Source organism: Lissotriton vulgaris, chromosome 1_1 (genome assembly GCF_964263255.1).
Source record: "Lissotriton vulgaris chromosome 1_1, aLisVul1.2, whole genome shotgun sequence".
Classification (NCBI taxonomy): Eukaryota; Metazoa; Chordata; class Amphibia; order Caudata; family Salamandridae; genus Lissotriton; species Lissotriton vulgaris.
This window is the reverse complement of record NC_141685.1, coordinates 1,432,410,016-1,432,425,885: the sequence shown is the minus strand read 5'-3', so window position 1 is coordinate 1,432,425,885 and position 15,870 is coordinate 1,432,410,016. Positions and strand designations below refer to the sequence as shown.

Sequence of the window (15,870 nt, the reverse complement as noted above, 5' to 3'; positions counted from 1 at the left end):
TACAGGGGTATTTTTAGGGTTCAGGGCAAGGTTTGGGTTTTGGGGTACAGGGGTATTTTAGGGTTATGGGGTAGGTTTGGGTTTTGGGCTACAGTGTTATTTTTATGGTTCAGGGCTAGGGTTGGGTTTTGGGGTACAGGGGTATTTTAAGGGTTCAGGGCTAGGTTTGGGGTTCAGGGGTATTTTTAGGGTTTGGAAGTAGGTTTGGGTTTTGGGGTACAGGGGTATTTTAGGGTTCAGTGGTAGGTTTGTGTTTTGGGGTACAGGGGTATTTTTAGGGTTCAGGGCTAGGTTTGGGTTTTGGGGTACAGGGGTATGTTTAGGGTTCAGGGGTAGGTTTGGGTTTTGAGGTACAGGGATATTTATAGGGTTCAGGGCTAGGTTTGGGTTTTGGGGTACCGGGGTATTTTTAGGGTTTAGGGATAGGTTTGGGTTTTGGGGTACAGGGTATATTTATAGGGTTAAGATGGGTTAGTGTTTAAGGGTGTTGGGGTATTTTAAGGAGTAAGGCTGGGTTATGATTATGGGGTGCAGGGGTATTTAAAGGGAGCAGGGTGGGATTAGCACACGATAAAAGACATGGCATGAAGGGCGGAACATACCACACGCCCCCAGCATTTGTCACGCCCCCAAGCACACGCCCACAGCACAATGCAGACACGCCCACAAGGGACTACTTTGCTGGCATGGTTCTTTTACCTTTTAAATGTATATGGTGGGCGTCTGCATACCCTATGTGTGGCTCAATGATTAGAGCGGCAGACCCTGATGCAGAGGTCTAGCCCAGGACCAGGGTTCAATTCCCTGCCTCGGCGGGTCTTGGGCTCAAAATTCCACTGACCTGATAATTCTCGCCTTGGTGACTATTCCAATCATGGAGTCCCACTCTGCAACTCTGGGCAATAGCTTGCTTAATCTCCACAACGGCCCCAACAACGCTAAGGATGCCTGGCCTCCACCTTGGGGGTGCCCAGGAGTGGACGCTTCACAGGGAAAGCCAGGATGGGTTCCACAACGGTATTCGTACAAGCGACTTGAGACCCTTGCGTGTGAGTAGTGCGCTATACATGTATCAATTTACAATTTATGTCCTTCTGCTGCAACTGCCCTTTCTAACGCTGTATTCGGTGTTGTGATTGGTGCTGTACTTTTTGATTTTAACCACCTCAAAAGTTTAGACTGTCTATTTATATTATTAGTATGGATGGACATTCTGAGGATGATTTAAAATGGTGATCTGCCCTATGTTGGTACCAGAGAGAGACGAGGAAATTTGGAAAAACTCCTGAAAAATAGGGTGCTAGAACGGATATTAAAAATGATGGACTCCCAAAATTGTTTTTGAAAAAAATTAAAAAATGGTGGACTCCTGGGGGCCAGCCTGCTATGAGCACTGCACATCATGGCCTAGTTCAGCTCAGCCACAATATAAAGAGTTTTTTTCTAAAAAGTACTACTCGGCCATCACTTGACTCTCTAGGGTAGAGCAGGTAGAGGAGTCCGAGTCTTTCAAGGGGGAGGTAGGGTGTCACTGTAGGTGCAAACACACAACTCAACATGCCATCAGGAACCCTAAAAAATCTGGTCCAGCCCAATACTGAGTTTTAAGGGAAAACAAATATTTATTAAACAGGACACTTTAAATCTACCACATTGAAATGTGTACTCCGGTGATTTGAGCACTGGGATGGAAGTGCTGTGGGCTGATGTTGGGCAGAGTACCTTTGGTAATGCAGGAGCCTTCTCTGGAGGAGAAGGACCCCTTCGGCAGGAGTCGGCAGTCTGGCAGGAAGGCAGGAGCCTTCTAATCATGTAGAATACTCTTGGCAGGCTGGTCAGCAGTGGACGCAGGTAAGCAGCTCCCAGGCTCCTTCGGCTTGGGGATACACACATGGGGTTTCATTCTGTGACCCAGACGTCTAGCAGGCCCCTCTCCTCACAGATGGAAGGGTCTTCACTAGTCCGCTTGATTCCTTGGCCGACAACCCCTTTGAAGCACTTGGGCAGCGATGCGGTTGCCCTATAGCAACATCCACAATCTGTGCGAACAGCTGCTGGCCCCAAAGATGTCTCTGGGTGATGGCCCACAACACACAAGCAATCAGCCCTTGGTGCACTGCAGCAGGCCCATAGGAAAGGTCAGTCATGATGGACCTTCAGCCTCACACCTCACTCAGTGGAATCCAAGGCTCTGGAAACCTGCTAGGCCTCGCTCCCTCCAGGCTCTCCTCCTCCAAAACAAGGCACACTAATCTTGGCAGGCAGGCAGGCTGGTCCAGTTGTTCTTGACATCCTAGCCAGTGCCCCCCCGCCCAGCTCGTAGACCGTCAGACTTCAATTCCTGGTGCTGGTTGCAGAAGCTCTAGTTATGATAATCTTATAACAGCTCTGAACAAGTGGAGGTTTTCAGCTTCCACTTTTAGACTCCAGACACAAATGCGAGTTAGGGCTTGGCCCTTTGAACTTCATGTTGTGGGTGTCAGCCTCTTTCAAGTGCCCAATCATGGTTCCATTCTTTGTTCAGGGGCCAGTCTGACACAGCATTGGTGGCCCCAGAACTGATGGACCCACAACTCAAGACATGGATGCAGCAGATTTACTACTGGGTGTCAGCCTTAAGGGCACATATGCTTCTCGAAGGTTGAAAGGTAACCCTGGGCACAGTACTACTCTACACTCGCAGAGCGTGTGTAGTTTGTGCTACTACGGGCCACGCGAATTGCACATAGCAGAGTGCAAAAACGCGTAGCATAGCGGGCATTTTTTGCTTGCTCGCGGTCTTAGACTTCAAGTTGGCAAGCGAGAAAAATCTACATCCCGACAAGACTTTTTCCTCGTTCGCGATCAGCCACATCAAGTAGCAGATCGCGAGCGTGGAAGATAAACCTCCCGACGAGATTCCCAAAGTGGGGAGGTCAGGTTTCTCATTGCCAGTGGTCGCGTATGCTCACGACTGCTCGCGATGAGAAACTACCAGTCCACATTGAGAAAGCTGCTGCTCAAGCACAAATCTACTCGAGCGGCAGAAAACAACTGCTTGCACTGTGCAAGATGCCATTTGCAATGATTGCACAGTGCGGAGAGGCATCCCGCACTGTGTAATCACTCTCTGCAAAGCGCTTAGAGACCCCTGGGTGATAAGGCGCTATAGAAATCAAATATACAATACAATACAATACAATACTACATTTTCCCTACCGCACTACGCAGTTTGTGTAGCTACGAGTAGCGTGCGTAGTGCGAAGTGCACTTTGCGGAGCTAAGTGTATCGCAACTAAGCAAACTACGCCCAGGGTTATTTAAAGGATCAAACTTCAATTTTTTATGATTCTGTGTTCCTGAAGTGTGAACCTTAGCAGTCCCACGCTCTACCATAAACACTCTGCTCTGGCCGCCCTGCCCAGTATCCTTCCTGAATCATAATGGGCCTTTGATGCTCACAAGGGATGCTCTGCTCCCTGTCTTGACCAGCGCGACCAGCACAACCTATATCATATACCCCAGTAGTAGTCCATCTCAAACTCCACATTTATGTTCACCCCAGATTAGGACCCCCACTTTCATCAAGAAAATGGAGATCGGCACCCAAAATGCCCCCTTTTAGCCCCACACTCAGATACCATACCTTTTCATTTTAATGTTTATCTTTGAACTGTATCACAGGCAAATCTTCCATGATTTGCCTTGGGCCAGGTGAAGCCACGCCCTACAGCCACACTCTTACTTGGCTATAAAGACGGTAGGACAAGTAAGGGACTCAGGCAGGTGCAACAAGCATCAAGATAGTTTCCGGTGCCGATTGCCCAATTCTCCATATCAGCCTGGGCCCCTTCAGATGAAGCAGCTTATACCAGTGAACAATCAAATAATGCATAAGATCCCCAGGCGGTTTGTAACGCACATCTGAGTCTCAACAGCGGCTTGGAGTGATCCCATATGTAGCCTCCACATCGTGGGCATATATTGCTATTCCACCCACACTAGTGCCATCTCCCCTGGGACACCAACTTATACTTGCTGTACTGGCATCATTTACTTTATCTGGATGGCTACAATATTATCAAGGTCACGTATAGTTCCATGATATCTACTGCGTAATAAGCAAAGATAGTTCTAGTTCTACGACAACCTTTTACCCAACCACATCATACTCTCTTCCTCAACTGAATCATGTGCATAATAGTATGTACTACGACGAATTCCTGACAAAGGCTTTGCCGAAATGCGCTTAGTGTCAACAAACCGCCAGCTTTTGTCCATCGTTTTTGAAGAACCTTCATTGGTTCACAGAATGATGTGATGTAAAAGTTAAAAAAAAGTGATAAGATTGATTGTTGTAGTCCAAATGCAAATATTTATATATTCACTGTGTATTTGGGCACTTAAAAAAACAGTACTGTAATTAGAGAAAAAAAAATTGACACGTTGTGAGCAGCCGCGTACACCCGGAGCACTGCTCTACTGTCCCGCAGCACTGTTTCCGCCCTACCTTAGTTCTGCTCGATGAATCCCCGGAGAGCCAGCTGAGCCTTTTTTCGGTTTCTTTGAGGATTTCTGGGGATGTGCATGAACTTTGTCGGTCTCCTCTCTTCCTGCCTGCCGCACTGGTGCGAGGCTGCCCTGGAGCTTAGGAGGAGCTGCAGAGCAGCGGCATGCAGGCTCCTCCAGGTCAGCAGAGACGGTGGGGGCAGAGTCAGCATCAGCCAGTTTTTGGATGTGGGGAGCCGGGTGGAGGAGGAATCTTTTCCGGCGTCCAGCGTTGGCTTTTTCTCTGCCGTTTCGGCCCCTCCTGAGTGTGTTGCGGCAGGGGGACCATTCCCAGAGGCAGAAATGGAGCTACGGCGGGAGCCGCTTGGGTTGGAGGGATCCCAAATTGTGCAGGTTTGCACACCATCGCAGGTGAGAGGGAGCTTGGATGGTCTTGGGGGCCCAGTGGTGGCTGAAAAGGAGAGAAACAAAAGAAAAACAAGCATTTACAATGCAATGGTTTCGCCTTTGGAAAAGTTAGAGCTATTGGCATTGTAAATGTTAAAATTTGTATTTATGATTTGGTTTTGAATACAGATAAATAAATGTAATTGGCATTTACATTGTCATTAGCTTAATCTTTTGCAAATGTGAGACCTATTGTACCCTACGGACGAGCTCAGTAGACAGCAATTACTACCACACACACATCCAGAGCCACACACACACACACACACACCCAGAGCCACACACACACACACACACCCAGAGCCACACACACACACCCAGAGCCACAGACACACACACACACCCAGAGCCACACACACACCCAGAGCCACACACACACACCCAGAGCCACACACACACCCAGAGCCACACACACCCAGAGCCACACACACACACATACACCCAGAGCCACACACACACACACCCAGAGTGACACACACACACACCACAGAGCCACACACACACACACACCCAGAGCCACACACACACACACCCAGAGCCACACACACACACCCCAGAGCCACACACACACACACCCAGAGCCACACACACACACACACACACAGAGCCACACATACATACACACACCCACAGCCACACACACACACACACACACCCAGAGCCACACACACACACCCCAGAGCCACACACACACACACCCAGAGCCACACACACACACACACACAGAGCCACACATGCATACACACACCCACAGCCACACACACACACACACTTACCCAGAGCCACACACACACCCAGAGCCACACACATACCCAGAGCCACACACACACACACAGAGCCACACACACTCAGCCAGAGCCACACACACACCCAGAGCCATACACACTCCGAGAGCCACACACACACCTAGAGCCACACACACACCCAGAGCCACACACACACATACCCAGAGCCACACACACACACCCAGAGCCACACACACACATCCAGAGCCACACACACACACCCATAGCCACACACACACACACAGAGCCACACACACACACACACACACCCAGAGCCACACACACACACACACCCAGAGCCATACACACACACACCCAGAGCCACACACACACACCCAGAGCCACACACATATCCAGTGCCACACACACACACACACACACCCAGAGCCACACACACTCACCCAGAGCCACACACACCTACCCAGAGCCACACACACCCATCCAGGGGAGTAAACACATGCAGGGGAACCAGGGGGCAGATGGCCATTATGTGCAGTGGCACACCTTTGCTGTGTGCCGTCACAGATACACGGTACAGGACAAACAAGAACCAATTAGTAGAGTAGTAGTAAGTAAAGCAGTAGAGAGTTGTAAGAGAAAGGAATGTGACAATACTTATGTACTTTTTTGAGTGCAGGTAATGTTAAACCTGGATGTGTTTGACTTTAACTAGAAAGATCTATTGCATTTGCAATGCAATTAGTTGCAGATGCACAGTGAATGAGAAGACTAGGTATTTCAAAAAGCATGAGAGCATTTGTTTTTGAGTTTTTACATATATATATCCTTACACAGTTATATATCTTTATGTAGTTTGTAAATAATAATGACAAAACAACATAAAAAGTTTAACAAGTTTTATTAAAGTAAATATATTTATTAAATTTGTTTTCTTCAGTTTTTAAAAAAGCAAAGTAATGTGCACTACGTTATTAATCAAGGATTTGTATGATGTATCCATTTTGGAAAATTACATGAACTGTTTTTGGCAGGTATTGTATTAGAGCTTCTTCAAAGTCGTCAATGTCGGGTGGGATGTTGAAGTAGTCCATTAGAATTGTATTATTTATTTCAACTGATTGACAGTTTTCTGCGTTTTCAATTTGGACAGTAATCGTACTTTGTTCTGTATTAGAACTTTCCAGTCCATATATGGTTAGATTAATTTCTTCCTGTGGAGGTTGTATTTTCTGTGAAGAAAAAAGAAAAGTGTTATTTTGTTAAGTCTTTTCCTGTTTTTTTTTCTTTTGGATTTTGTTTGTGTTGACCTAAATAGAAAAATGATTGTTATATGCAGGGACAAATTAAGTTAATAACTGGTGAAGGTAATTGAAGATAGCATAGATGTGAGTAAACATAGTAGAGAGGTATTATTGTAGAGTGTATAGTAGAGGAGTAGAGAGTGTGCTGATAATGGTAGAGTTATTAGTCGGTAAAAGAGTTATTAATAGAGAGTGTGTAGTAGGTAGTAGTAGTGAGTTTTAGAGTAGTATAGTAAGTAGTGAGTATAGTGAATAGTGTATTGTGAGTAAAGAGCAGTTTATTTATTAGTAGAGAGAGACTAGTATAGTTGATACTGATTTTTTGAGTGGTGTATAGTAGTTGAGGGACTAGTACAGTAATTTTTAGAGAGTTAGTATTAAAGTGTGAGTTTATATTTAGGAGTACTTTTGAGTGTATAGTAAAGATTGAGTAGTAAATAGTTAATAGTGGAGTGAGTAGTAGAGAGTACTAGTGAGTCTAGTGGTATGGAGTAGTAAAATGAGCAGCATATATTTTCAGTTGTAAATAGTGAGTAGCATATAGTGTTGATTTATTAGTAGAGGGTGAGTAGAGAGTAGTAGCAAGTTGTTAATAGATTTGGTAGAGAGTGAATAGAATTTTGTGTATGGATTATTAGATTTTTGTAGTGTATGTAGTAGAGTGAGTAGTATAGAGAGTATTAGAGAGGGAATTTAAAAGTGTGTGTAGTAAAGTGTGAATATTAAAGTGTGAGCAGTAAAGTAAGAGTAGGTAATTGATAGTTGTTAAATGTGAATATTAAAGAGTGTTTATTACTTTTAGTGTAGTAAAGTGTTATTTTGATGGAGTGAGTAGTAAAGAGCGAGTAGTAAACATTGAGTAGTGGATTTAGTAGGAGAGAGTATTAGTGATTTTTGTAGTAGTTATTAGTAGAATGTGTAGTATATAGTTATAGTTGTAGTTATAGTTGTAGATAGTGAGTATTAGATCGGAGAGTTATTAGTAGTGTGTTATTTGAGTATTAGAAAGTGGTTAGAAAAGTTAGCAGTATACATTGACTAGTAGAGTAAGGTATAATATTGTTTAGCATTTTGTACTTACTTGAAATTGTGTGTTCTGCGTCGTATTTAATATTTTATTGTTGTTGAATTCGTGCACTGTTAGGTGAGTCATTTTTATGTAGGAACCGATTTCTACAGTGAAGTCTGTGGCATCTCTCCAAAGCGTTATTTTGACTGAGTCTGTTGTATCCTTAACAGTTATTGATTTTAGTTTTGTTTCTTGCCCAGCGATAAAGATAATTTTTGTTTCTTCTTCCTGTAAGACAAACATAAATATTTTATAATTTTTTGTATAATGTTAGAGTGTTGGTGTGCAAGAGTGTGGGTGTTAAAGAGTGGGTGTGAGAGTGTTGTTGTGAGAGAATGTGATTGTGAGAGAATGTGATTGTGAGCGAATGTGGGTGTGAAAGAATGTGTGTGTTAAAGAGTGGGTGTGAAAGAGTGCAAGTGTGAAAGAGTGAAAGTGTGAAAGAGTGTTTGTATAAGAGTGTGTTTGTTAAAGAGTTTTGTTGTGAAAGAGTGTTGGTGTGGAAGCATGTTGGTGTGGAAGCGAGGTGGTGTGGAAGTGTGTTGGTGTGGAAGCGTGTCGGTGTGGAAGCGTGTTGGTGTGGAAGAGTGTTGGTGTGGAAGAGTGTTGGTGTGGAAGAGTGTTGGTGTGGAAGAGTGTTGGTGTGGAAGAGTGTTGGTGTGGAAGAGTGTTGGTCTGGAAGAGTGTTGGTGTGGAAGTGTGTTGGTGTGGAAGTGTGTTGGTGTGAAAGATTTTAGGTGTGAAAGATTGTAGGTGTGAAAGAGCGTGGGTGTGAAAGAGCGTGGGTGTGAAAGAGCGTGGGTGTGAAAGAGCGTGGGTGTGATAGATTGCAGGTGTTAAAGAGTGTGGGTGTGTAAGAGTGTTGTTGTGAAAGAGTCTGTGTGTGAAAGATTGTGTGTGTGAAAGATTGTGGGTGTGAAAGATTGTGGGTGTGAAAGATTGTGGGTGTGAAAGATTGTGGTTGTGAACGATTGTGGGTGTGAAAGATTGTGTGTGTGAAAGAGTGTGTGTGTGAAAGAGTGTGTTTGCGAAAGAGTGTGGTTGCGAAACAGTGTGGTTGCGAAAGAGTATTAGATCGGAGAGTTATTAGTAGTGTGTTATTTGAGTATTAGAAAGTGGTTAGAAAAGTTAGCAGTATACATTGACTAGTAGAGTAAGGTATAATATTGTTTAGCATTTTGTACTTACTTGAAATTGTGTGTTCTGCGTCGTATTTAATATTTTATTGTTGTTGAATTCGTGCACTGTTAGGTGAGTCATTTTTATGTAGGAACCGATTTCTACAGTGAAGTCTGTGGCATCTCTCCAAAGCGTTATTTTGACTGAGTCTGTTGTATCCTTAACAGTTATTGATTTTAGTTTTGTTTCTTGCCCAGCGATAAAGATCATTTTTGTTTCTTCTTCCTGTAAGACAAACATAAATATTTCTATAATTTTTTGTATAATGTTAGAGTGTTGGTGTGCAAGAGTGTGGGTGTTAAAGAGTGGGTGTGAGAGTGTTGTTGTGAGAGAATGTGATTGTGAGAGAATGTGATTGTGAGCGAATGTGGGTGTGAAAGAATGTGTGTGTTAAAGAGTGGGTGTGAAAGAGTGCAAGTGTGAAAGAGTGAAAGTGTGAAAGAGTGTTTGTATAAGAGTGTGTTTGTTAAAGAGTTTTGTTGTGAAAGAGTGTTGGTGTGGAAGCATGTTGGTGTGGAAGTGAGTTGGTGTGGAAGTGTGTTGGTGTGGAAGCGTGTCGGTGTGGAAGCGTGTTGGTGTGGAAGAGTGTTGGTGTGGAAGAGTGTTGGTGTGGAAGAGTGTTGGTGTGGAAGAGTGTTGGTGTGGAAGAGTGTTGGTGTGGAAGAGTGTTGGTGTGGAAGAGTGTTGGTGTGGAAGTGTGTTGGTGTGGAAGTGTGTTGGTGTGAAAGATTTTAGGTGTGAAAGATTGTAGGTGTGAAAGAGCGTGGGTGTGAAAGAGCGTGGGTGTGAAAGAGCGTGGGTGTGAAAGAGCGTGGGTGTGATAGATTGCAGGTGTTAAAGAGTGTGGGTGTGTAAGAGTGTTGTTGTGAAAGAGTCTGTGTGTGAAAGATTGAGTGTGTGAAAGATTGTGGGTGTGAAAGATTGTGGGTGTGAAAGATTGTGGGTGTGAAAGATTGTGGTTGTGAAAGATTGTGGGTGTGAAAGATTGTGTGTGTGAAAGAGTGTGTGTGTGAAAGAGTGTGTTTGCGAAAGAGTGTGGTTGCGAAACAGTGTGGTTGCGAAAGAGTGTGGTTGCGAAAGAGTGTGGTTGCAAAAGAGTGTGGTTGCAAAAGAGTGTGGTTGTGAAAGAGTGTGGTTGTGAAAGAGTGTGGTTGTGTAAGAGTGTGTGTGTGTGTGTAAGAGTGTGGGTGTGTAAGAGTGTGGGTGTGTAAGAGTGTGGCTGTTAAAGAGTGTGGCTGTTAAAGAGTGTGGCTGTTAAAGAGTGTGGCTGTTAAAGAGTTTGGCTGTTAAAGAGTTTGGCTGTTAAAGAGTTTGGCTGTTAAAGAGTTTGGCTGTTAAAGAGTTTGGCTGTTAAAGAGTGTGGCTGTTAAAGAGTGTGGCTGTTAAAGAGTGTGGCTGTTAAAGAGTGTGGGTGTTAAAGAGTGCAGGTGTTAAAGAGTGCGGGTGTTAAAGAGTGTGGGTGTTAAAGAGTGTGGGTGTTAAAGAGTGTGGGTGTTAAAGAGTGTGTGTTTGAATGTATGTTTGTGAAAGAGGGTGGGTGTGTAATAGTGTGTGTGCTGAAGAGTATGTGTATGAAAGAGTGTGTGTGAATGAGTGTCTTTGTGGAAGTGTGGGTGTGAAATAGTGTGTGTGAAATAGTGTTTGCGAGTGTGTGCGAAAGAGTGTTTGTGAAAGTGTGCGTGTGTAAAGAGTGTGTGAAAAATATGTGCACTTTTATTGAGCCTACCTCAGATATTGTTCCTGATATGCTCATTAATGAACATAGTTTTGCTTCTCTGACAGTTTTTATGGGCGAAATTGGTGGAGCAGGTTGTTGTAGTATATATTCTGCCTCTTGCATAATTTCCTGAGGAATAGTTAAGGGTATCATTCTTGATAGTTTTGTTTGCTTTGTGATGATTAATACATTGTTTTTTGTTAGGAAATTTCGAATTATAATTGCATTTCCTTCTTTTGTTAGTTGGTAAAAGTCCTCATTGTAGGATGTTGCTTTAATTGAAGCACTTTCATCAGCTAGAGCAAGATGGTATAATACTTTGTATTCTTGTTTTGAATTCTTATAGTTAGTTTTGCTCGAACATTTCACAATGTTAGCTCTGATGGCTTTTTGGTACGGTTTGCTTTCTTCTTGTTTTGTTTGTTTGAGTTCTTGTATGGAAATCATCTGAAACGAGAGTAAATGTTAGTACACATTCTGGGCAATGTTTTCCCCTTTATAATTATCTGGAATAAAAGAACATGTTAAAGGATGCTGTTTGCATTTTAAACTGCTACCCATAATGCTTTGCGATCACTAAAATATGATTCTAATGTACCATAGTGCATTAAATCTACATTACTATATATATGATCTAGTGTTGAATTGTAGTCTGTTGTGTATTGTTGTATTTTTTGGTGACATTGAAATTGTTCTAGCATATATTCTAATAGTAATGTTGTGTTTTGTGACATTTGTGTTAAATCTATGTTGAAGTCTCCCATGATTACATATTTATAATTAGGATAAAAGTTTATTATGCTAGTTAAAACTTGTAATAATGTCTGTAGACGTACATGTGGTGGTTTGTATAGTATAACAAATAAGTAGTCACAATTATTAAGATGGTGAGTAAAATATAAAATGTCAATTTCATGGTGTGTTTCATATATTGGCAATAAGAAAATGTTTTTCCTGTAATAAATGTCAATTCCATGTTTTGTTTGCTGATTATGAAATGTATCAAATATTATTAGATGATATTGTTCTAGTAAGAAACTATTGCTATCTGCTTTTCTAGTTGTGTTTATTTCAGCGAGGCATATAATATCACTATTCATGATATTTTTGTCTGATTTAATAGCAGTGTAATTTCTTTGCAAGGACCGTATGTTTTATGGACAATTATATTACACTGTTGGCTATAGCTATCTAATTGTGGTACTGATATTTGCAATTGCATGTCTGTTCGTAAGCGCGTCATTTCTTCATGTACTTTTGAATGTACAGCTATTTTGTCTTGCTGAAAGTTTTTAATATATATGTTGGCTAAAGATTTTGCTCTGCTTAAAACTACGTAATGCAAATGATGTACCTTGCTATTGTTAAAGTGGATGTAAAGGGGTTCAATAGTTTCTCCTTGTGTTCTATGTATAGTACGTGCAGACGATTGTCGCAATGGGAATTGTTTGCATATAATTGTTATATATGTTTGTGTAAATTGAAAATGTTGTGTTATAGCATGAATTTGTGTCCAATGAGGCAAAATGTTACTGTGATATATGTGTCTATTTTCTTGCCTTGTTAATTTGCCGACTGTTTCTTTATCAAAATTAATCCAAATTACACTTGGGCTGTTATTGATAGCTTCTACAAATTCCACTATACCTGTTGCCCCATTTGTTAATCCATCATTGACATTTATATCGCTAGTTAAATCATACCTTAATTTTAATGCAATATGTAATATGAATGGCAGGCCCATTGTTTTAGTTGTGTCTGTGGGTAACTGTTTTAGTATTTTTTTGACTACTTCACTTAGGTCTGATGCAACTGTATCTATTGCTGTAGCTGTGTAAACTGGGTATTGTGTTATATGTTCCAATAAAACTGCACTATTAATGTTATTCACTTCATTGTTAGATCCCATAATATAAGGGATAGTTTTGCTAATGTTTTCAGGCGGTTCTATTTCTCGTGTTTGTATCTGTATTATATCTTCATTAGTTTGTTTCCCTTCTCTTAATCTGTTTAGTAGTTCAGCAAATGCCAAGTCATTTTGTTGTCTCATTATTTTAGTTAACTCAAATAACTTAAAATGTGTTTGCCATAAATTGCTACTTACTGGCCTGTATGAATGTCTTGGATTTTCAAATATGTACGAGTCAAAAACTGGCTTTAATTGGTAAAAATTTCCAATTGCTAAAATTGATATTCCGCCAAAAGGGAGATTAGACATTTTTATTTCTTGTAATCTATTATGTATGAAATTGAATACATTAGCCCCTACCATTGATATTTCATCAATTATTAGCAATTTAGGATTTTTTAGCTCACTCTGTAGTGTACTTCTATTCTCATGAGTTAGCTGTTTATGAGTTAGTGTTTGCGAAACTGGTATTTTAAAGGTACTATGTAGTGTCTTTCCCTGAATGTTATGTGCTTTTTTGCCTGTTGGAGCAGTAAGCAATACATATATGTTATCTGGATTTTCTCCTGCTTTTGTATTGTAATAACGTAGTAATGTTTGGTATAGTGCTGTAATAAGGAAGCTTTTGCCTACTCCTGCACCACCTGTACAAAATGTGTAGCAGGGTGTTTCTTTTGTTTTTACCCAATGCAAATGATGATATATAAAGTTAAGTTGTTCTGCTTTAAGATTTTGCATTATACTGTCATATTGCTCCTTTGACATTATGTTATTGGTTAGTGCTTCTTCTATATTTGTACTTCTAATGCCTAAATCAAATGATAGGTCATATAATGGCCGTTCATTGTCTTGTACTTCATGGGATATGGTGTTATCTGTTTCTATATCTATTGGTGTAAGTAATGTATCCAATATACTGTTTTCATTGCTATCAGTTGTTAGCTGTTTATTATGCTTATTATATTTATTATGATTAGAGTCAACTAAGTTGTAGATATCGTTCATACTATGTTTCCTTATCATTAATTATCTAATCTTCATTTCGCCATGGGTAATATAGCATTAACAATTCTCAATAGTAATTTTCTGAGTCATTTTTGATGTTAAATCTGCAATAGCGAATTACTCTTGCTTTTTTTCTTTTTATGTAGTCTGTTTCATGTTGTAAATTAATCTCAAGTTCTTCTTCATCTGAGCTATGAAAGTTATTTTCAGTAAGGAAATTGTCATGTCCTGTTTCTTGTTTTTTCTTACATTTCTTCTTTTCATTATACATAGATGCATAGTCTGCTAATGTACATTTTTCTAATTTTTCAGGGCGTTTGCTGTACCTCACTATAATATTATCATATTGTATTTTACAAGATGCATCTGGTAACACATTTATAGTTTCTATGTCTTTTAATAAGTATGTACGCTTTTCATTCGGACTTGTATTAATAAATACAAAAGATCTAGAACTTTTCCGTAAAGGAATTTGTAGTATAAGATAGGCTGCTTCTTGTGCACTTATTTCTGTACAGTTTAAGAATTTGTTACCTATATGCTTAAGTTGTTCTTTAATACTTGGATTGTGATATACTTCTTTAGCAGCTTGGGCAATTAATTTGCTCATTCCTCGCTGTGATTTACTAATATATGAAACAATATACACTGCACATGCATATGCATCTAATATGTATTGTATATCTATATTTGCTTGCCATGCTTGCAAAATAGTAGGATTGTAGTTATTTATAAAGCATTCAGCTGGTGTCCTTTTTAGGAAAATAGTATTTTTTTCTATAACAGATTGTATACATAAAGTATATTGTTTTAGATCTATATTTATTGAATGTAAAAACTGTTCAAAAGTATAAGTTTGGAATTCTTGGGTGTTTATAGTTAGATGTATTAGTTCAATTTGCTGTAAGAGCTCTCTATCTGTTTTGTCTAGCTCTATTGGTTATAGTATCAAAGTTTCAGGCATTGGATATCTGGGATAATGATATTTGCATTTTCTTTTATGTTTGATACGGCAGTTTTTTGTATGGCTGTGTCTTTGTAGGGGTAGTAAAGGCTCTATAGCTGGATCTTGTGAGTTTGCACATGTAACATACTTATTTATAAAAGTAGTGACTTCATTTATATCAGAACTTTCATATAATGGAGCATTTTCTATCCATATTATAGCATGTATATGTGGTGATCCACGTTGTTGGAATTCCACTCTATAAAAGTAATCAATAATCTTGCCAATTGGATTACTTTCATGCAATAAAATACAATTGAATAATTTCCTAACTTGGAAGTCGAAATGTCTTGCACATGTAATGGGATTTTGCTGTATTAATTTGCATTTTGTTTCCCATGACATATTTTCAAATTCTTCTTTTGCGCATTCTGGTCTTTTTTCTATACGCAATAATATGTTAATTAAGTGATACCATTTAGTTTCTGCAGCTGATAATGTTAAAAAAAAGGTTGGTAATCCTAATTGTCTAATCATAGCAAAGAGGTATTTTTTGCATTGTTCCCAATATGGTGGTGAACTACGTATTGTTTTAAGTATTTTGTACCCTTCATTAAACTGTAAAATGGTATCTAATTTTTCTTTTATGTCTTTGGCAGTTATAATGTTTCCATTATTAAAGTATTTTCTAAGAGAGATAAATATTTTGCTCTGTATTTGTTTAATGTGTAATGCTTTTACTTTAAAGAAAATATTAGTAATAGACTTTGCTACTCTTAGATCATTACTTCTTACTTCTGCTTGACAGATTGTGCTGTAATGTATTGGGACATGCCTTTCTTCATTGGTTGGCCTTCGTTTCCCGCAAAATATAGTTGGGAATGCTAAATATTCTGAATCTTTGTCTTCATATAAGCCTCTTGGTGTGTTATTTTCTGCAGGTGCTAAACTTAAAATATTATTTGTTTCAGTAGTAATTGTTTGATTATCTAACATAGTATCTAAATTTCCTGCTGGAATGTTGTCTGAGGAATCAGATGTATTACTTGTATCTGAAGTCTCA

At 40.2% G+C, this 15,870-nt stretch overlaps 1 protein-coding gene across 1 annotated transcript in view; it reads right to left on the bottom strand.

Moving 5' to 3' along the window:
• Positions 1 to 6,618: 6,618 nt before the first annotated feature.
• The window catches only part of LOC147750649 (uncharacterized), a 49,278-nt gene continuing 40,026 nt past the window's right edge, over positions 6,619 to 15,870 (bottom strand). Inside the window, exons 2-5 of the mRNA XM_086936643.1 lie at positions 10,957 to 11,394; positions 9,240 to 9,455; positions 8,064 to 8,279; positions 6,619 to 6,910 (exon numbers count right to left, since the gene is read on the bottom strand). Of these exons, the coding sequence (XP_086792769.1) occupies positions 6,653 to 6,910; positions 8,064 to 8,279; positions 9,240 to 9,455; positions 10,957 to 11,394 (1,128 nt within the window). The 3' untranslated portion in view covers positions 6,619 to 6,652. The remainder of the gene's footprint in view (positions 6,911 to 8,063; positions 8,280 to 9,239; positions 9,456 to 10,956; positions 11,395 to 15,870) is intronic.